The following is a 22752-nucleotide window of genomic DNA, read 5'->3' as shown; positions in this document are numbered from 1 at the left end:
ATGACGGTTCTATGGAAAAACATTGGCTGTACATTATCTATCTAAATACCACGGCAATGTATAGGCTACCCACTGCGCATTATTAAAACTCATAACGCACTGATGCCCTTTGACACAGATTTGACAAATGTAGACCATAGCCTACACACTGTAAATTCAATCTATACGTTTCTTTATTGATCCATATGCCTTTGTTGCGGGTTTAAATTCCATCACTGACGTTCATTCTCTCAACAGAACTGAGATGTTGGGGGGTCTATCGGGTGGGTGGTGGTGGTGGGTGGGACCGTGAGCGGATGCTGCAGCTATAAGTCCCCCCTACATTTTGTACTCCACCCATAACCCTCAAAAAGTATTGGTGACGTATGCGCACAAGCACCTAGCAGAATGTGCGCGTCCGCGGGAGGGCCCGGTAGAAAATGGCGAGTCTGTGCAAAAGGCAGCAATGCACGATCGAGAGGCGCGGCTTTCGACAGGAACTTGACTCGTGGCGACACAAACTCATTCACTGTGTAGGTAAGCTCGTTTCGCCTTGCATGGAGGTTCGGCTGGAGAGCCAGGGTGCGCGTGGTTTGGGGAGAAAACACTTAAATGGCTTGGCTGTTGTGTCCTGGGGAAAAACTGACGCTGCTGCTGAGGTCCGCAAGCCAGGGTGCTGAGCGGAGCGAGCTGTCATTTTTTTTGTTGCCTCGCGTCTCAACACCGACCGCCTCCCCCGGACCTGCCCAAATATATAGTTAAAGTTTTTTTTAAGCTTTAGATATTATTGCCATGTGTTTCAGCGATATGGACGTTATGTTGTTATTATATGTGGATGTGATAAAGGTGTTTTTCTCGGGTATTAGTGATTTGAAAGTGAGGAAACTATTTTTGTCATTTTTTTTGCTGTTTATTTATTGTAAAGCAGGGCGTGTCACGTGTCCAGATGGAATTGTAGCTCGGCAAATGAGAAAGGGTTTTCTGTGCCTGTGTGCGCGCTGCTCATTTTATTGTAGGCCTACTATATTATTGTTGGGGGAGGGCAGTGCGCGTTCCACCTTCAGAATTGAAACCGGGATTGGTGTTGCGCGTTACCTTGTTGCCCTGGACGTCGGCACCAGGGAACGCGCATTGCTGCATTGGGGAAATGTCACAGAAAATAATTTTAGTATTTTAGGGAAGGTGGGGGATGACAAAGAAAATGACACTGCGTTTCATCTCGCTGGCCACGGTTGAAAACATGGACTGTTCGTTCTTGTTGTTGTAGTACTTGTTGAAATCATTCGTTACAATGTAACTGATGCTGTACAACTCTGCAGTTTAGATTTTGTTTTGTAGCAGTTTACAGCAAACGATTGTTTAGGGAAAATGTTTTTCTCATTGGGTATAGCTTGTTGTTGTAATGTAAACCGATGCAGTGGACATTCCGTTGTTTTGGAAAGCTGCGTTAACCCACTCAATGCAATGCATTCTATTTTCATCTTTGATAATCGGTCCAATGTTTCTTCAATAGACTAACATTAATAGGCAACAGCATAATGACAGTATTTTAATAACAATATGGATATTTTGGATTTCCCCATTTCCCCTCCCCCAATATTCTCTCGTTTGATTAGCTTTGTTTAATCCGGTTAAATCGGTAGATCCGGTGTCATTGGGAGATTATGATCAACTTCGTTCTGATCTTTAAAACTACAGGTTTCCTCTATTTCAAACCCCAATTTGTAATCTCCCTTTTATCAGTAGCATATATCTATATATCTATCCCTCTGCAACACTCCTGCCCTTGGCAGTATACTGTATCAGGTGTTAGGCTACAGACCTGCCTACAGCTCCTGGCCCCTGCTGCCTGGCTAACTGGACTGACCCGCGCCTTGACCACCGTTTCATCTCAATTTAGGATCTGTTTTTCCAAAATAATAATTCAACCAGTAGGTACCATCGAAAGACACCATCTAGACACATTTTCATCTTGCCGGGCTCACTTGAGAAACAAGAACAAACGTTTATTTTCAACTTCAGAGTAGTCCGAAGTGTTTTATTATCTCCTTTCCAAATAATAGTTGAACATTTGACTGTGGACATTTAACCAGGTCTGCTTCTGTCACAGCAGACATGTTCTTCAGGGATGTCAGGCAGCGTATCTATTGAGGCTTTATATCGTGTTGTTGTATGTCAATAAACTAATTGGACTGTTTTTAGGAGGCTGGATTGGGTGTAGTGATCTTTATCCCACATATCCCACCTATGTAATGTAGGTTTCATGTTTTTAGGAGGTTGGATTGGGTGTAGTGATCTTTATCCCACATATCCCACGTATGTAATGTAGGTTTCATGCAGTATGTTCAATATCAGCCTCCCACCACGTTTCCATGGTGAATCTAACTGTATGCATATTTGCCTTAGGGCTTATTGATGTCAATGAACAGCATAGGCCTTCTGTATCCTAGAGCACAAAGGTTGATGTCATCAGCTGCTGTGTATTTTTCCTGCCCCACTGTAATTGATTTGGCACATGTGTAATAGTGTCTATATAACCGCTTGGCTGAGAAAGGGAGAGACGTGGAGACTTAAAGACTTCATAGATAATGGGGATTTTTCTACAGTTGGTCAGAGGAATACATTTTGTCTCTAACACTTTAAAATCCATCTCTGTCTCTCTCTCTCTTTCCCTTTCCATCCCTCAGTGTTTCTCTTCCTCCATCCCTCTCTCTAGTTTCCAGATATCTGGTCATTCAGTATCACAGATGGGTTCCCCAGAGATTTGCCTCCTACTTTCTCATCTAGTTAATTCTCTCGTGGGGGTTTTTGAAAAACATGTGTTGTCATTTATCAGGTGTACCTTCGCCCCGCAGTCTGCCTCCACTAACCCGAGCGCGCGCGCACACACACACCACACACACACACCACACACACACACACACACACACACACACACACACACACACACACACACACACACACACACACACACACACACACACACACACACACACACACACACACACACACACACACACAGAAGGGTTATATACATTCAGGGTTAAGTTGAGAACAGACTGTACAGAGTTTAGATGTAGGGATTTAAAGGACTATAGACACACACACACACACACAGACTGCTGAGATTGATAAGCACAATGTGTGTGTGTGCAGTTGTGTGTCTGAGGTGCCATGTGTAGCTACTAGCTAGAACCTGCCCTTTGACTGCACTGACCAGTAATCCCCTGTCCTTTCTGCAGAGACACTGAGCCTCTTCGCCCATCTGTGCTGTACACACACACACACACACTCCCTAAAACAAGAGCAAATTACATTTTAAATCTAATTTTTACTCACTTAAAAAAACAAAAACTCTAAACACTATTTAGGAAGATATTTTTCAAAGTTGTATTTGGAGATGCAGTGCTGCTGTTAAGGTGCTGCTGTTAAGGTGCTGCTGTTAAGGTGCTGCTGTTAAGGTGCTGCTGTTAAGGTGCTGCTGTTAAGGTGCTGCTGTTAAGGTGCTGCTGTTAAGGTGCTGCTGTTAAGGTGCTGCTGTTAAGGTGCTGCTGTTAAGGTGCTGCTGTTAAGGTGCTGCTGTTAAGGTGCTGCTGTTAAGGTGCTGCTGTTAAGGTGCTGCTGTTAAGGTGCTGCTGTTAAGGTGCTGCTGTTAAGGTGTGTTAACTCAGCTCAGTAAAGCAGTACTAAAGGGTTTGACAAATATGTCATCAATGTATTTGAACTTTGGGTTAAAAATGCCAGTCTTCCTCTCCTCCCTGTTTCAGATCAAAGTCCTTTAAATCTCTAAATCTAAGCTACACTGTACTCAACTTAACCCTACATTTATATAACCCTTTTCTCTGTGTGCTGTGGGTCAAGATAACAGCCTTACATAAGAACCAGCCATTAAACAATCTGGTTGGGCAGGTTAAAAGAGATCAGTATATGGGCCCATGCTGGTCTGTGCTTTTCTTAATGTACTGTTAAAGAGAATTTGAACACACACACAGATACGTTATGAGGATTGATGCATCCGCAACTCCTTTTTTTGTGAAAAATAATGTTGACTTTGACACAGCTAGAAATCATATTCAAATCCCACAAAGTTGTTCAGTCATTTGTTGTTTTGTGTGAAAGGTGACATTTGAGCAAAAATGTAGTTTGTGTGTGTTTGACTAGCAGCGACAAAGAGAGGGAATTGTTTTGGTTTGGTGTGTTTGACTAGCAGCGACAAAGAGAGGGAATTGTTTTGGTTTGTGTGTGTTTGACTAGCAGCGACAAAGAGAGGGAATTGTTTTGGTTTGGTGTGTTTGACTAGCAGCGACGAAGAGAGGGAATGGTTTTGGTTTGGTGTGTGTTTAGTTGTGGAATTAATATTTGACTGTGAGTTTGAAGGAATCCTTTTGTGTTTGTGTATTTGAAGGAATGCATGTGTGTGTGTGTGTGTGTCTAGCTGTGTATTGGATCAATATTGTAAACCTCAAAAAGTGCTACCAAGGGATGCATAAATCTGTAGTTTATTGGAGCGTGCTGTTCACCTACCCCCTACCCCCTACCGCTCCCCGCCTTTCATTTTAGAAACCCCTGTATGATTCTCAGACCAAAACAGCACATTACAGCACCACACAGTAGGGGATCTAAACCCCAGACACAAAACCATGACTAGATCTTAAAGTGTTTGTGTGTATGTGTGTGCGTGTGCGTCTTTTTCAAATGTCCAAAATCAACGGCTCTTTCTAATAGAGGTCGACTGATTATGATTTTTCAACACCGATACCGATTATTGGAGGACCAAAATAAGCCGATACCGATACTATCATTTTCGAAAACAGAACGTTTATTCTTTCAGTGAAATAAGGGAACTGTTCCGTATTTTACCGAATGGGTGGGTGGCAACCATAAGTCTAAATATTGCTGTTACATTGCACAACCTTCAATGTTATGTCATAATTATACAAAATTCTGGCAAATTAGTTCGTAACGAGCCAGGCGGCCCAAACTGTTGCATATACCCTAACTCTGTGTGCAATAAACCCAAGAGAAGTGACACAATTCTCCTAGTTAATATTGCCTGCTAACATGAATTTATTTTAACTAAATATGCATGTTTAAAAATATATACTTCTGTGTATTGATTTTAAGAAAGGCATTGATGCTTGTACATTCATGCAACGATTGTGCTTTTGTTAAATCATCACCCGTTTGGCGAAGTAGTGATTCGATGATAAATTAACAGGCACCACATTGATTATATGCAACGCAGGACAAGCTAGTTAACCTGGTGATATCATCAACCATGTGTAGTTAACTAGTGAAGATTGATTGTTTTTTATAACATAAGTTTAATGCTAGCTAGCAACTTACCTTGGCTCCTTGCTGCACTCGTGTAACAGCTGGTCAGCCTGCCACACAGTTTCCTCGTGGAATGCAATGTAATCGGCCATAATCGGTGTCCAAAAATGTCGATTACCGATTTGTTATGAAAACTTGAAATCGGCCCTAATTAATCGGCCATGCCGACTAATCGGTCGTCCTCTAGTTTCTAGTGACCAAGGCTGGTTGTGTGAGTGTGTACCGTGTGTGTGTCTAACACCTGGTCCATGCGAGCGTATGATTCATCTCCCTTACTACACCGATCTAATAGGTCTATATGATGGGATTAGAATACACAGAGGACCGCTGTCTTTCTTTGTTTGATATGGTCATTATTATCCCTGGGACAACTGCTACAGGACACTGCTCATCTTCAGCCTATGGGCACTGTAGTGTTCAATGAAGCTGATTTGAATGAGCGATTTGAGTGAAGACGCCATCTCTTCTCTGCTCGACAAGAGATAGGCAGTGTTGATGGGTCTTTTGATGGCTTTCATAGCCGTGTGCTCAAGGTCATGAAGACTTGGCCATTCAGCAAACAAAGACCAAGCCAAAGACTAGGCTCCTGTGTGTTAATTAGCCCATGACTACACCTTAAGTGTGCTGTAAGATAAGTGAACGTATGTCTGAGTGAAGACAGAGAGCACTCAGGAGTTTTACTGCTTTTGATGCGTTTCAAAGCGATATACTCAAGGACGTGTTTCAGTCCATAAACCCCGTCTGAACATAAAGAGCTCCCAAATACTTTTATTTTCCTTCTAAGACACGACTAGGTCTTTGTAAAGTGTATTAGTGTGATTCTATGTGAGTTCAACATCTATTCAGAGCTGAAGGGACCAGATGATGTTATTCATGGTCAGCTGATAGAAACATGTTCATCATGTATTCACTCTGGCTGGACAAGGGAAGTTTTTAATATTTATTATTTGGATATTTATTAATTTATTTGGACTTATTAACACCAACACAGGTCTGGATCTGGCTTTTATTGGAGAGTTTGTTGGAAGCTGAACACGCTGCCAGAAACACACTCTCCCTCTCGCCCTCTCATCCTATCTCCCTCTCCCTGCTACTGAGCCGGTTCTCTCTCTCTCCCTCTCTCTCTACCTCCCTCTCTCCCTCTCCCTGCTACTGGGCCGGTTCTCTCTCTCTTTCCACCTCCTTCTCCCTGCTACCGGGTTGGTTCTCTCTCTCTCTCTCTCTCTCTCTCTCTCTCTCTCTGTCTCTGTCTCTGTCTCTCTCTGTCTGTCTCTGTGCTACCGGGCCAGTAGGGTGTTGTGTATGAGCGATTGGGGGTTAATGTGTGTGTGTTTAAGCATGCTGTGCCCACTAGGCATGGCATAACACCAGCCAGGGCTTATTGCCCACTGGAGCATGCTGGGTAATGTAGTCTGGCAGAGAGAGTTCTGCTGTTCACTCCAAATGTACAGTGAGAGAAGATGGGGAGCCAGAGAGAGGGTGAAAGGGAGACAGAGGGAGGGCGAGAGGCAGGGGAGAGTGAAAGGGAGACAGAGGGAGGGCGAGAGGCAGGGGAAAGGGAGACAGAGAGAGGGGGACTGAAACAGAGAGGGTGGAGATAAAAAGGCAGTTTATGGATACAATTTTATTTATACAACCTTTATTTAACCATTTAGGCCAGTTGAGAACAAGTTCTCATTTACAACTGCGACCTGGCCAAGATCAAGCAAAGCAGTGCGACATGAACAACAACACAGAGTTACACATGGAATAAACAAACATACAGCCAATAATACAATAGAAGAAATGTAAAAAAGTCTACATACTGTGTGTGCAAATGAGGTAGGATAAGGGAGGTAAGGCAATATATTGGCCATAGTGGTGAAATAATTACAATATAGCAATTAAACAGTGATATGTGCTGAAGATGAGTGTACAAGTAGAAATACTGGGGTGCAAAGGAGCTAAATAAATAAAATAAATAACGGTATAGGGATGAGGTAGTTGGATGGGCTATTTACAGATGGGCTGTGTACAGGTGCAGTGATCTGTGAGCTGCTCTGACAGCTGGTTCTTAAAGTTAGTGAGGGAGATCTACGACTCCAGCTTCAGTGATTTTTGCAGTTCGTTCCAGTCATTGGCAGCAGACAACTGTAAGGAAAGGCAGCCAAAGGAGTAATTGGCTTTAGGGGTGACCAGTGAGATTTACCTGCTGGAGCGCGTGCTGCAGGTGGGTGCTGCTATGGTGACCAGTGAGCTGAGATAAGACGGGGCTTTACCTCGCAGAGACTTGTTGATGACCTGGAGCCAGTGGGTTTGGCGACGAATATGAAGCGAGGGCCAGCCAACGAGAGCATACAGGCCGCAGTGGTGGGTAGTATATGGGGCTTTGGTGACAAAATGGATGGCACTGTGATAGACTGCATTCAATTTGCTGAGCAGAGTGTTGGAGGCTATTATGTAAATGACATCGCCAAAGTCAAGGATCGGTAGGATAGTCTGTTTAACGAGGGTATGTTTGGCAGCATGAGTGAAGGATGCTTTGTTTGCGAAATAGGAAGCAGATTCTAGATTTAATTTTGGATTGGAGATGTTTAATTTGAGTCTGGAAGGAGAGTTTACAGTCTAACCAGACACCTAGGTATTTGTAGTTGTCCACATATTCTAAGTCAGAACCGTCCAGAGTAGTGATGCTGGACGGGCGGGCAGGTGTGGGCAGCGATCGGTTGAAGAGCATACATTTAGTTTTACTTCCATTTAAGAGCAGGTGGAGGCCACGGAAGGAGAGTTGTATGGCAGTGAAGCTCGTCTGGAGGGTTGTTAACACAGTGTCCAAAGAAGGGCCAGAAGTATACAGAATGGTGTCGTCTGCGTAGAGGTGGATCAGAGACTCACCAGCAGCAAGAGCGACATCACTGATGTATTCAGAGAAAAGAGTCGGCCCAAGAATTTAACCCTCTGGCACCCCCGTAGAGCTTGCCAGAGGTCCGGACAACAGGCCCTCTGATATGACACACTTAACTCTGTCTGAGAAGTAGTTGGTGAACCAGGTAAGGCAGTCATTTCAGAAAACAAGGCTGTTGAGTCTGCCAATAAGAATGTGGTGATTGACAGAGTCGAAAGCCTTGGCCAGGTCTATGAATACAGCTGCACAGTATTGTCTCTTATCGGTTATGATATCGTTTATGACCCTGAGGTGCACCCATGACCAGCTCGGAGAAGGTACGGTGGGATTCGAAATGGTCTGTTTGTTAACTTGGTTTCGAAGACTTTAGAAAGACAGGGTAGGATAGATATAGGTCTGCAGCAATTTGGGTATAGAGTGTCTCCCCCTTTGAAGAGGGGGATGACCACGGCAGCTTTCCAATCTTTTGGGATCTCAGACGATACGAAAGAGAGGTTGAATAGGCTAGTAATAGGGGCTACAACAATTTCAGCGCATAATTTTAGAAAGAGATTGTCTAGCACGGCTGATTTGTAGGGGTCCAGATTTTGCAGCTCTTTCAGAACATCGGCTATCTGGATTTGGGTGAAGGAGAAATGGGGGAGGCTTGGGCAAGTTGCTGTGGGTGGTGCAGGGCTCTTTACCAGGGTAGGGGTAGCCAGCTGGAAAGCATGGTCAGCTGTAGAAAAATGCTTTGAAATTCTCAATGATGGTGTATTTATCGGTGGTGACAGAGTTTCCAAGCCTCAGTGCAGTGGGCAGCTGGGAGGAGGTGCTCTTATCGACTGTATGGTGGAGATCAGCATCGTAGATTGACATTCCTCACAATATCCATTGAGTCTGTGTTGTTACGCCTGTGGATCTTCTACAAATGGCATGAATACGGTTTGGATGGAATACACAATATGTTCTGAAAGCACAGCCCCCCTCTTACAAGTACTGGAGATGTGGGTTTAAATACATGTATTGTTTGAGTTGGTATTTCTCTATTAGTGGTTGGCCAAGGCCAGTAAACAAGAAAACCTTGTATTTGTCTCTGTTGCAAAATTGATTTGTCCATTACCAGTGTTTTCTTTTTTAAAGTAATGTTTTGGATGTTCATATTTACTTGGCACTTGACGGTGCAGCCTCAGAATTTTTTTTGCTTTCTAGAACCTTAAAGTTTTTTGGGGCTGTCCCCATAGGAGAACCCTTTGAAGAACCCTTTTTGTTTCTTCAAAGCGGGTTCTACAGAGGGTTCTACATGGAACCCAAAAAGGTTCTACCTGGAACTAAAAAGTGTTCTCCTAGGGGGACAGCCAAAGAACCCTTTTCTCTAAGTGTGTACAGTGCCTTGCAAAAGTATTCAATAGTTCACATTTCTTCACATTATATTTTTACAAAGTGGGATTAAAATGGATTTAATTGATATTTTCTGTCAACAGTCTACCCAAAATACTCCAATGTCAAAGTGGAATAACATTTTTAACATTTTGTCAAACAAAATCATTATAAATTAAATAACTCAAATATAGTGGTTGCGTAAGTATTCAGCTCCTTGAATCAATACTTTAGAAACACCTTCGACAGCGATTACAGCTGTGAATCTTCTTGGGCGAGACTCCAAGAGCTTTCCACTCTCTGGATTGTGCAATATCAGCCATTATTACTTTCGTAATTCTTCAAGATGTTGAAGAACATCAAGATGTAGGGGATCACGGCTGGGCAGCAATTTTCAAGTGTATTCCTTTTCCGTGTTTAATTGTATTTTTTACTTTAGTGCCTTGTTGAAATACAAAATGGTTGTTTTTAAATATTTGTATTCTGTGTATTTGTATTCTTCTTGTCATTTAAATAATTATTCTGGAGTCATTACAATGTTGTTGATCCCTCCTCACTCTTTGTCCATCACAGCATTTGAACTCCGTAGCTGTTTTAAAATCACCAATGACCTCATGGTAACATCCCTGAGCAGGTTCCTTCCTGTCCTGCAGCTCAGTTCAGAAGGACGACTGTATCCCTGAGCAGGTTCCTTCCTGTCCTGCAGCTCAGTTCAGAAGGACGACTGTATCCCTGAGCAGGTTCCTTCCTGTCCTGCAGCTCAGTTCAGAAGGACGACTGTATCCCTGAGCAGGTTCCTTCCTGTCCTGCAGCTCAGTTCAGAAGGACGACTATATCCCTGAGCAGGTTCCTTCCTGTCCTGCAGCTCAGTTCAGAAGGACGACTGTATCCCTGAGCAGGTTCCTTCCTGTCCTGCAGCTCAGTTCAGAAGGACGACTGTATCCCTGAGCAGGTTCCTTCCTGTCCTGCAGCTCAGTTCAGAAGGACGACTGTATCCCTGAGCAGGTTCCTTCCTGTCCTGCAGCTCAGTTCAGAAGGACGACTGTATCCCTGAGCAGGTTCCTTCCTGTCCTGCAGCTCAGTTCAGAAGGACGACTGTATCCCTGAGCAGGTTCCTTCCTGTCCTGCAGCTCAGTTCAGAAGGACGACTGTATCCCTGAGCAGGTTCCTTCCTGTCCTGCAGCTCAGTTCAGAAGGACGACTGTATCCCTGAGCAGGTTCCTTCCTGTCCTGCAGCTCAGTTCAGAAGGACGACTGTATCCCTGAGCACTGTATCCCTGAGCAGGTTCCTTCCTGTCCTGCAGCTCAGTTGAGAAGGACGACTGTATCCCTGAGCAGTTTCCTTCCTGTCCTGCAGCTCAGTTGAGAAGGACGACTGTATCCCTGAGCAGTTTCCTTCCTGTCCTGCAGCTCAGTTCAGTTCAGAAGGACGACTGTATCCCTGAGCAGTTTCCTTCCTGTCCTGCAGCTCAGTTCAGTTCAGAAGGACGACTGTATCCCTGAGCAGGTTCCTTCCTGTCCTGCAGCTCAGTTCAGAAGGACGACTGTATCCCTGAGCAGGTTCCTTCCTGTCCTGCAGCTCAGTTCAGAAGGACGACTGTATCCCTGAGCAGGTTCCTTCCTGTCCTGCAGCTCAGTTCAGAAGGACGACTGTATCCCTGAGCAGGTTCCTTCCTGTCCTGCAGCTCAGTTCAGAAGGACGACTGTATCCCTGAGCAGGTTCCTTCCTGTCCTGCAGCTCAGTTCAGAAGGACGACTGTATCCCTGAGCAGGTTCCTTCCTGTCCTGCAGCTCAGTTCAGAAGGACGACTGTATCCCTGAGCAGGTTCCTTCCTGTCCTGCAGCTCAGTTCAGAAGGACGACTGTATCCCTGAGCAGGTTCCTTCCTGTCCTGCAGCTCAGTTCAGAAGGACGACTGTATCCCTGAGCAGGTTCCTTCCTGTCCTGCAGCTCAGTTCAGAAGGACGACTGTATCCCTGAGCAGGTTCCTTCCTGTCCTGCAGCTCAGTTCAGAAGGACGACTGTATCCCTGAGCAGGTTCCTTCCTGTCCTGCAGCTCAGTTCAGAAGGACGACTGTATCCCTGAGCAGGTTCCTTCCTGTCCTGCAGCTCAGTTCAGAAGGACGACTGTATCCCTGAGCAGGTTCCTTCCTGTCCTGCAGCTCAGTTCAGAAGGACGACACTGTCTTTGATGTGTCTGGGTGGGTTAATACACCATCCACAGCATAATTATTAACGTGGTCATGCTTAAAGAGATATTCAATGACTGATTTGTTATTGTTACCCATCCACCAATCACTGGCCTTCTTTGAGGCTTTCTCAAAGCTTTGTGGTCTTTGTCGTTGAATCTGTGTTTGAAATTCAATAGTTGACTCAGGGACCTTACAGATGTTGTATGTACGGGGGACAGAGGAGGGGTTAGTCATAAGAAAATCACTCCATATAGTTTGTCATTTGTTAAGCCAAATGTGACTCCTGAACTCATTTTGCCTGAACAAAGAGGCTGAATGCTTCTGCAACGACTGTATTTTAGTTATCACACTTTTATTCATACAAAAATACAAAAACATCTTCCACTTTGATATTAGAGTATTTAGACTAGATGGTTTTAAATCCCACTTAAAACAAAAGGTGAAGGAATCCAAGGGGATGAAATACAGTGCCTTGCAAAAGCTACACACACACACACACACACACACACACACACACACACAAATATATATATATTAAAATATATATATATATATATTTTTTTTAATATGTGTGTGTGTGTGTGTGTGTGTATGTATGTATGTATGTATGTATGTGTATATATATATATATATATATATATATCACACACACTCCGTGCCACAGTAAGTAAAGATGACAGGCAGGGCCATGGGTTTTAGCTGTAGCATTGTGTGTACTGCTTTGTCATCCCATGTTAGGTGTCAAATGCAGGAGGCTGCGCATTCAAATAAACCTGAAGGTCAACAAACCCTGCTGCTGCCACACACACAGACATATAAATGTCACATACGTTTAATCCTCTGTCGTCTTCCGAGTACCCCTCCCTCCCTCCTCTGGTTGTCTCTGTGCCACCTCATCTTCCTCCTGATGATCTTCATCCTCTGTCGTCTTCCGAGTACCCCTCCCTCCCTCCTCTGGTTGTCTCTGTGCCACCTCATCTTCCTCCTGATGATCTTCATCCTCTGTCGTCTTCCGAGTACCCCTCCCTCCCTCCTCTGGTTGTCTCTGTGCCACCTCATCTTCCTCCTGATGATCTTCATCCTCTGTCGTCTTCCGAGTACCCCTCCCTCCCTCCTCTGGTTGTCTCTGTGCCACCTCATCTTCCTCCTGATGATCTTCAACCTCTGTCGTCTTCCGAGTACCCCTCCCTCCCTCCTCTGGTTGTCTCTGTGCCACCTCATCTTCCTCCTGATGATCTTCATCCTCTGTCGTCTTCCGAGTACCCCTCCCTCCCTCCTCTGGTTGTCTCTGTGCCACCTCATCTTCCTCCTGATGATCTTCATCCTCTGTCGTCTTCCGAGTACCCCTCCCTCCCTCCTCTGGTTGTCTCTGTGCCACCTCATCTTCCTCCTGATGATTTTCATCCTCTGTCGTCTTCCGAGTACCCCTCCCTCCCTCCTCTGCTTGTCTCTGTACCACCTCATCTTCCTCCTGATGATCTTCATCCTCTGTCGTCTTCCGAGTACCCCTCCCTCCCTCCTCTGGTTGTCTCTGTGCCACCTCATCTTCCTCCTGATGATCTTCATCCTCTGTCGTCTTCCGAGTACCCCTCCCTCCCTCCTCTGGTTGTCTCTGTGCCACCTCATCTTCCTCCTGATGATCTTCATCCTCTGTCGTCTTCCGAGTACCCCTCCCTCCCTCCTCTGCTTGTCTCTGTGCCACCTCATCTTCCTCCTGATGATCTTCATCCTCTGTCGTCTTCCGAGTACCCCTCCCTCCCTCCTCTGGTTGTCTCTGTGCCACCTCATCTTCCTCCTGATGATCTTCATCCTCTGTCGTCTTCCGAGTACCCCTCCCTCCCTCCTCTGCTTGTCTCTGTGCCACCTCATCTTCCTCCTGATGATCTTCATCCTCTGTCGTCTTCCGAGTACCCCTCCCTCCCTCCTCTGCTTGTCTCTGTGCCACCTCATCTTCCTCCTGATGATCTTCATCCTCTGTCGTCTTCCGAGTACCCCTCCCTCCCTCCTCTGGTTGTCTCTGTGCCACCTCATCTTCCTCCTGATGATCTTCATCCTCTGTCGTCTTCCGAGTACCCCTCCCTCCCTCCTCTGGTTGTCTCTGTGCCACCTCATCTTCCTCCTGATGATCTTCATCCTCTGTCGTCTTCCGAGTACCCCTCCCTCCCTCCCTCCTCTGCTTGTCTCTGTGCCACCTCATCTTCCTCCTGATGATCTTCATCCTCTGTCGTCTTCCGAGTACCCCTCCCTCCCTCCTCTGGTTGTCTCTGTACCACCTCATCTTCCTCCTGATGATCTTCATCCTCTGTCGTCTTCCGAGTACCCCTCCCTCCCTCCTCTGCTTGTCTCTGTGCCACCTCATCTTCCTCCTGATGATCTTCATCCTCTGTCGTCTTCCGAGTACCCCTCCCTCCCTCCTCTGGTTGTCTCTGTGCCACCTCATCTTCCTCCTGATGATCTTCATCCTCTGTCGTCTTCCGAGTACCCCTCCCTCCCTCCTCTGCTTGTCTCTGTGCCACCTCATCTTCCTCCTGATGATCTTCATCCTCTGTCGTCTTCCGAGTACCCCTCCCTCCCTCCTCTGGTTGTCTCTGTGCCACCTCATCTTCCTCCTGATGATCTTCTGACTTTGTCGTCTTCCGAGTACCCCTCCCTCCCTCCTCTGCTTGTCTCTGTGCCACCTCATCTTCCTCCTGATGATCTTCATCCTCTGTCGTCTTCCGAGTACCCCTCCCTCCCTCCTCTGCTTGTCTCTGTGCCACCTCATCTTCCTCCTGATGATCTTCATCCTCTGTCGTCTTCCGAGTACCCCTCCCTCCCTCCTCTGCTTGTCTCTGTGCCACCTCATCTTCCTCCTGATGATCTTCATCCTCTGTCGTCTTCCGAGTACCCCTCCCTCCCTCCTCTGCTTGTCTCTGTGCCACCTCATCTTCCTCCTGATGATCTTCATCCTCTGTCGTCTTCCGAGTACCCCTCCCTCCCTCCTCTGGTTGTCTCTGTGCCACCTCATCTTCCTCCTGATGATCTTCATCCTCTGTCGTCTTCCGAGTACCCCTCCCTCCCTCCTCTGGTTGTCTCTGTGCCACCTCATCTTCCTCCTGATGATCTTCATCCTCTGTCGTCTTCCGAGTACCCCTCCCTCCCTCCTCTGCTTGTCTCTGTGCCACCTCATCTTCCTCCTGATGATCTTCATCCTCTGTCGTCTTCCGAGTACCCCTCCCTCCCTCCTCTGGTTGTCTCTGTGCCACCTCATCTTCCTCCTGATGATCTTCATCCTCTGTCGTCTTCCGAGTACCCCTCCCTCCCTCCTCTGCTTGTCTCTGTGCCACCTCATCTTCCTCCTGATGATCTTCATCCTCTGTCGTCTTCCGAGTACCCCTCCCTCCCTCCTCTGCTTGTCTCTGTGCCACCTCATCTTCCTCCTGATGATCTTCTGACTTTGTTATTAAATATTCTGCTGTGTTTTTATAGGGTGACTCACGTTGGTGAAAAAGACAGACATTTGAAGACTCTGGGTGATTATTTGATTCTACAAAATGTCACTGCTTTCTCCAGTTTTAACCACATGATTCCTGTACAGCTTGTACATTTTGAGTCCTACTTTTTTGGGGGGAGGTGGCGGGATACGTTGGTATCCTGCGGCCATGGTCAGAAGTACTTCTAAGTACTTCCACCCCACCAATGATTCTGTCTGTCCGTCTGTCCGTCTGTCCGTCCGTCTGTCTGTCCGTCTGTCCGTCTGTCTGTCAATTGATACTTAGGTCGACAGGGAGACACTCTGCTTTATAATTGTATAAGTTCGATTCTGTCTGGTGTGTCTGACCAGTGTTATATTCTGTCTGGTGTGTCTGACCAGTGTTAGATTCTGACTGGTGTGTCTGACCAGTGTTAGATTCTGACTGGTGTGTCTGACCAGTGTTAGATTCTGACTGGTGTGTCTGACCAGTGTTAGATTCTGACTGGTGTGTCTGACCAGTTTTAGATTCTGACTGGTGTGTCTGACCAGTGTTAGATTCTGACTGGTGTGTCTGACCAGTTTTAGATTCTGACTGGTGTGTCTGACCAGTGTTAGATTCTGACTGGTGTGTCTGACCAGTGTTAGATTCTGACTGGTGTGTCTGACCAGTGTTAGATTCTGACTGGTGTGTCTGACCAGTTTTAGATTCTGACTGGTGTGTCTGACCAGTGTTAGATTCTGACTGGTGTGTCTGACCAGTTTTAGATTCTGACTGGTGTGTCTGACCAGTGTTAGATTCTGACTGGTGTGTCTGACCAGTGTTAGATTCTGACTGGTGTGTCTGACCAGTTTTAGATTCTGACTGGTGTGTCTGACCAGTGTTAGATTCTGACCAGTGTTAGATTCTGACTGGTGTGTCCGACCAGTGTTAGATTCTGACTGGTGTGTCTGACCAGTTTTAGATTCTGACTGGTGTGTCTGACCAGTGTTAGATTCTGACTGGTGTGTCTGACCAGTTTTAGATTCTGACTGGTGTGTCTGACCAGTGTTAGATTCTGACCAGTGTTAGATTCTGACTGGTGTGTCCGACCAGTGTTAGATTCTGACTGGTGTGTCTGACCAGTTTTAGATTCTGACTGGTGTGTCTGACCAGTGTTAGATTCTGGCTGGTGTGTCTGACCAGTGTTAGATTCTGGCTGGTGTGTCTGACCAGTGTTAGATTCTGGCTGGTGTGTCTGACCAGTGTTAGATTCTGACTGGTGTGTCTGACCAGTGTTAGATTCTGACTGGTGTGTCTGACCAGTTTTAGATTCTGACTGGTGTGTCTGACCAGTGTTAGATTCTGACTGGTGTGTCTGACCAGTTTTAGATTCTGACTGGTGTGTCTGACCAGTGTTAGATTCTGACTGGTGTGTCTGACCAGTGTTAGATTCTGACTGGTGTGTCTGACCAGTGTTAGATTCTGACTGGTGTGTCTGACCAGTTTTAGATTCTGACTGGTGTGTCTGACCAGTGTTAGATTCTGACTGGTGTGTCTGACCAGTTTTAGATTCTGACTGGTGTGTCTGACCAGTGTTAGATTCTGACTGGTGTGTCTGACCAGTGTTAGATTCTGACTGGTGTGTCTGACCAGTTTTAGATTCTGACTGGTGTGTCTGACCAGTGTTAGATTCTGACCAGTGTTAGATTCTGACTGGTGTGTCCGACCAGTGTTAGATTCTGACTGGTGTGTCTGACCAGTTTTAGATTCTGACTGGTGTGTCTGACCAGTGTTAGATTCTGACTGGTGTGTCTGACCAGTTTTAGATTCTGACTGGTGTGTCTGACCAGTGTTAGATTCTGACCAGTGTTAGATTCTGACTGGTGTGTCCGACCAGTGTTAGATTCTGACTGGTGTGTCTGACCAGTTTTAGATTCTGACTGGTGTGTCTGACCAGTGTTAGATTCTGGCTGGTGTGTCTGACCAGTGTTAGATTCTGGCTGGTGTGTCTGACCAGTGTTAGATTCTGGCTGGTGTGTCTGACCAGTGTTAGATTCTGGCTGGTGTGTCTGACCAGTGTTAGATTCTGATTGCTGTGTCTGACCAGTGTTAGATTCTGGCTGGTGTGTCTGACCAGTGTTAGATTCTGACCAGTGTTAGATTCTGTCTGGTGTGTCTGACCAGTGTTAGATTCTGGCTGGTGTGTCTGACCAGTGTTAGATTCTGACCAGTGTTAGATTCTGTCTGGTGTGTCTGACCAGTGTTAGATTCTGACTGGTGTGTCTGACCAGTGTTAGATTCTGATTGCTGTGTCTGACCAGTGTTAGATTCTGGCTGGTGTGTCTGACCAGTGTTAGATTCTGACCAGTGTTAGATTCTGTCTGGTGTGTCTGACCAGTGTTAGATTCTGACTGGTGTGTCTGACCAGTGTTAGATTCTGATTGCTGTGTCTGACCAGTGTTAGATTCTGGCTGGTGTGTCTGACCAGTGTTAGATTCTGACCAGTGTTAGACTCTGACTGGTGTGTCTGACCAGTGTTAGATTCTGGCTGGTGTGTCTGACCAGTGTTAGATTCTGACCAGTGTTAGACTCTGCTTGGTGTGTCTGACCAGTGTTAGATTCTGGCTGGTGTGTCTGACCAGTGTTAGATTCTGACCAGTGTTAGATTCTGTCTGGTGTGTCTGACCAGTGTTAGATTCTGACCAGTGTTAGACTCTGACTGGTGTGTCTGACCAGTGTTAGACTCTGACTGGTGTGTCTGACCAGTGTTAGATTCTGGCTGGTGTGTCTGACCAGTGTTAGATTCTGACCAGTGTTAGATTCTGTCTGGTGTGTCTGACCAGTGTTAGACTCTGTCTGGTGTGTCTGACCAGTGTTAGATTCTGACTGGTGTGTCTGACCAGTGTTAGATTCTGACTGGTGTGTCTGACCAGTGTTAGATTCTGACTGGTGTGTCTGACCAGTGTTAGATTCTGACCAGTGTTAGATTCTGTCTGGTGTGTCTGACCAGTGTTAGATTCTGACCAGTGTTAGATTCTGTCTGGTGTGTCTGACCAGTGTTAGATTCTGACTGGTGTGTCTGACCAGTGTTAGAATCTGACCAGTGTTAGATTCTGACTGGTGTGTCTGACCAGTGTTCTATTCTGTCTGGTGTGTCTGACCAGTGTTAGATTCTGACCAGTGTTAGACTCTGACTGGTGTGTCTGACCAGTGTTAGATTCTGTCTGGTGTGTCTGACCAGTGTTCTATTCTGTCTGGTGTGTCTGACCAGTGTTATATTCTGACTGGTGTGTCTGACCAGTGTTAGATTCTGACTGGTGTGTCTGACCAGTGTTAGATTCTGACTGGTGTGTCTGACCAGTGTTAGATTCTGACTGGTGTGTCTGACCAGTGTTAGATTCTGACTGGTGTGTCTGACCAGTGTTAGATTCTGACTGGTGTGTCTGACCAGTGTTAGATTCTGACTGGTGTGTCTGACCAGTGTTAGAATCTGACCAGTGTTAGATTCTGACTGGTGTGTCTGACCAGTGTTAGATTCTGACTGGTGTGTCTGACCAGTGTTATATTCTGACTGGTGTGTCTGACCAGTGTTATATTCTGACTGGTGTGTCTGACCAGTGTTATATTCTGACTGGTGTGTCTGACCAGATTGTATTCTTTCTAATACAGTTACAATTTTTAGTAATACCACTGTGTTATTACACCAAATATTGTTTGCCAGAACAGGAAGTGTGTGTGTGTGTGTGTGTGTGTGTGTGTGTGTGTGTGTGTGTGTGTGTGTGTGTGTGTGTGTGTGTGAAGAAACAAGTGTAAGGTGAAGCAGTTGAATATTTTGCTATGGGTCAAAGGTAGCTGTTAACCATGTCAATCTGCTTGTCACCTCTCGAACACACACTCACCTTTGACTGTAGCAATGATTCAGTTAAAATTATGCTGGATGTGTTTTTAGGGAATGGTTCAGTAAAATTAGGATGGATGTGTTTTTAGGGAATGGTTCAGTTCAATTAGGATGTATGGGTTTTTAGGGAATGGTTCAGTTAAATTATGCTGGATGGGTTTTTAGGGAATGGTTCAGTTAAATTAGGATGGATGGGTTTTTAGGGAATGGTTCAGTTAAATTATGCTGGATGGGTTTTTAGGGAATGGTTCAGTTAAATTATGCTGGATGGGTTTTTAGGGAATGGTTCAGTTAAATTAGGATGGATGGGTTTTTAGGGAATGGTTCAGTTAAATTAGGATGGATGGGTTTTTAGGGAATGGTTCAGTTAAATTAGGATGGATGGGTTTTTAGGGAATGGTTCAGTTAAATTAGGATGGATGGGTTTTTAGGGAATGGTTCAGTTAAATTAGGATGGATGGGTTTTTAGGGAATGGTTCAGTTAAATTAGGATGGATGGGTTTTTAGGGAATGGTTCAGTTAAATTATGCTGGATGGGTTTTTAGGGAATGGTTCAGTTAAATTATGCTGGATGGGTTTTTAGGGAATGGTTCAGTTAAATTAGGATGGATGGGTTTTTAGGGAATGGTTCAGTTAAATTAGGATGGATGGGTTTTTAGGGAATGGTTCAGTTAAATTATGCTGGATGGTTTTTTAGGGAATGGTTCAGTTAAATTAGGATGGATGGGTTTTTAGGGAATGGTTCAGTTAAATTAGGATGGATGGGTTTTTAGGGAATGGTTCAGTTAAATTAGGATGGATGGGTTTTTAGGGAATGGTTCAGTTAAATTAGGATGGATGGGTTTTTAGGGAATGGTTCAGTTAAATTATGCTGGATGGGTTTTTAGGGAATGGTTCAGTTAAATTAGGATGGATGGGTTTTTAGGGAATGGTTCAGTTAAATTAGGATGGATGGGTTTTTAGGGAATGGTTCAGTTAAATTGTTACTGTATGTGTTACTGTATATATGTCTGATACTTTGAATGAAGGACGATTACAGACCTTATAGTCCCCCCCCCCCCCTCAACAGCACCCACAAAGATCTCCTTACTGTGCTCCCCTCTCTTCTCACCCACTGTTGCTGCTTGACCGTGTCTCACCCTGGCTGTGTCTCACTCTGACAGCCAACTAGCTGTCCATGAACCCACGACCTTGTTGTTTCCAGCACCACGCTCCAACCCACTGAGACCCCCCATAGTACTACTGTTGTATCTCCAGACAGATATCAAGGTATTTCTGCCTATCACAGCTAATATTATGACATTCACAAAACCATCTGCTGCACTGGATCAGTGTGAAGAGTCTATATTAGATGTTACCGTTAGAGTGTTCCTTCTACAGTCTCTCTCTCTCTCTCTCTCTCTCTCTCCCCCACGTGCTCTCTCTCTCCCCCCCACGGTCTCTCTCTCCCCCCCACGGTCTCTCTCTCTCCCCCCCACGGTCTCTCTCTCTCCCCCCCACGGTCTCTCTCTCTCCCCCCCCACGGTCTCTCTCTCTCTCTCTCCCCCCCACGGTCTCTCTCTCTCTCTCCCCCCCACGGTCTCTCTCTCTCTCCTCCCCCCATGGTCTCTCTCTCCTCCCCCCACGGTCTCTCTCTCTCTCCCCACTGTCTCTCTCTCGGTCTCTCTCTCTCTCTCTCTCTCTCTCTCTCTTCCCCCCCCCCCCCCCCCCTACGGTCTCTCTCTCTTTCGCTCTCTCTGATTTATGAAAGTGAAATAGAGATTACGTCTTGTGTAACTTCTGCCAGGGCACACACACCGTGTGAGTGTCAGAGTCAAAAGTATCCATACGTTTTCATCTGTTTATACTGCTGTGTGTGTGTGTGTCACATGCCTTGGCCCCCTTATTAAACACACTCAGCTAGCTGCTCCAAAATGGGTTCAGATGATGTGCTCATCACAGGGTTTTCCTTAAAGCTGCGTGGCCTTTCAACTCTCTTATTTCAAACAGGGATTTCACAGGAATTTGGGGATTTTTTTCCCCTACACCTTTAATACCCTCCAATGTTTTGGAGGAATGTCTGTTTTATAAAGCAGCCGCTCTGCTCCGCCTGGTTCTGGCATCAAGAGTATTGTTTGTGTGTGTGAGGAATGGGGGTTATTTCATCATCATCACTATTACAATAGTATACGGATGGTCAAAATACATTATGTTTAAACACAAAACCTGAGCCTGGTTTTCTGTTGTTGTTTTAAACCTGAGCCTGGTTTTCTGTTGTTGTTTTAAACCTGAGCCTGGTTTTCTGTTGTTGTTTTAAACCTGCGCCTGGTTTTCTGTTGTTGTTTTAAACCTGTGCCTGGTTTTCTGTTGTTGTTTTAAACCTGAGCCTGGTTTTCTGTTGTTGTTTTAAACCTGAGCCTGGTTTTCTGTTGTTGTTTTAAACCTGAGCCTGGTTTTCTGTTGTTGTTTTAAACCTGAGCTCTGCTTTGTGAGGAGAGAGACAGGTGCTCTATTGCAGCTTTGGAGAGGTCAGTGTGTGTGGGATGGGAACAATCTGAGCAGACAGAGGGGGAGAGAGACAGGCGCTCTATTGCAGCTTTGGAGAGGTCAGTGTGTGTGGGATGGGAACAATCTGAGCAGACAGAGGGGGAGAGAGACAGGCGCTCTATTGCAGCTTTGGAGAGGTCAGTGTGTGTGGGATGGGAACAATCTGAGCAGACAGAGGGGGAGAGAGACAGGCGCTCTATTGCAGCTTTGGAGAGGTCAGTGTGTGTGGGATGGGAACAATCTGAGCAGACAGAGGGAGAGAGAGGCAGGCGCTCTATTGCAGCTTTGGAGAGGTCAGTGTGTGTGGGATGGGAACAATCTGAGCAGACAGAGGGAGAGAGAGGCAGGCGCTCTATTGCAGCTTTGGAGAGGTCAGTGTGTGTGGGATGGGAACAATCTGAGCAGACAGAGGGAGAGAGAGGCAGGCGCTCTATTGCAGCTTTGGAGAGGTCAGTGTGTGTGGGATGGGAACAATCTGAGCAGACAGAGGGAGAGAGAGACAGGCGCTCTATTGCAGCTTTGGAGAGGTCAGTGTGTGTGGGATGGGAACAATCTGAGCAGACAGAGGGGGAGAGAGACAGGCGCTCTATTGCAGCATTGGAGAGGTCAGTGTGTGTGGGATGGGAACAATCTGAGCAGACAGAGGGGGAGAGAGACAGGCGCTCTATTGCAGCTTTGGAGAGGTCAGTGTGTGTGGGATGGGAACAATCTGAGCAGACAGACGGGGAGAGAGGCAGAACGACAAGGTAACGGTAGCCAAGGCAACACAGCTACAAGTAAGACTTGCTAACTTGTAGCAGCAACGATGTTGTTTCATCCCATATAACAGCCTGTCTTGACTGGAGTAGCCTAGACCAGTGGTTCCCATCCGGGGATACTAGGACCCCTGGGGGTACCTGGCCTGTCCACAGGGGGAGCTTGAGAAGACTGATGAGACCACAGGCAGACTGGTGAAAGGTACAGGTAGTCCGGGCAGAGCAACATTCAGTTGGTGGCTCAGTAACCGTAAAAGGTTAGGAACGACTGGCCTAGAGAAGCTAGATAATTGAGGCCACAGGCGACACTTTCTCCCCAGCCCCATTCAGATAGAACTACCGTCTACCTGTTGGTTGCCCGTTGTAGCCTACTCCTTCTACTCCTTCTACT

At 46.1% G+C, this 22752-nt stretch overlaps 1 protein-coding gene across 2 annotated transcripts in view; it reads left to right on the top strand.

The window, feature by feature from the left end:
• The first annotated feature begins 363 nt into the window (after positions 1 to 363).
• lcor (ligand dependent nuclear receptor corepressor) overlaps positions 364 to 22752 on the top strand; it is an 83552-nt gene continuing 61163 nt past the window's right edge. For both annotated transcript variants that reach the window (XM_031811415.1, XM_031811414.1), the window contains exon 1: positions 364 to 516. In XM_031811415.1, the coding sequence (XP_031667275.1) occupies positions 420 to 516 (97 nt within the window). In that variant the 5' untranslated portion in view covers positions 364 to 419. The remainder of the gene's footprint in view (positions 517 to 22752) is intronic.

Source organism: Oncorhynchus kisutch, unplaced genomic scaffold (genome assembly GCF_002021735.2).
Source record: "Oncorhynchus kisutch isolate 150728-3 unplaced genomic scaffold, Okis_V2 Okis01b-Okis20b_hom, whole genome shotgun sequence".
NCBI classification, from domain to species: Eukaryota; Metazoa; Chordata; class Actinopteri; order Salmoniformes; family Salmonidae; genus Oncorhynchus; species Oncorhynchus kisutch.
This window is presented reverse-complemented; position numbering and strand designations above follow the sequence as displayed.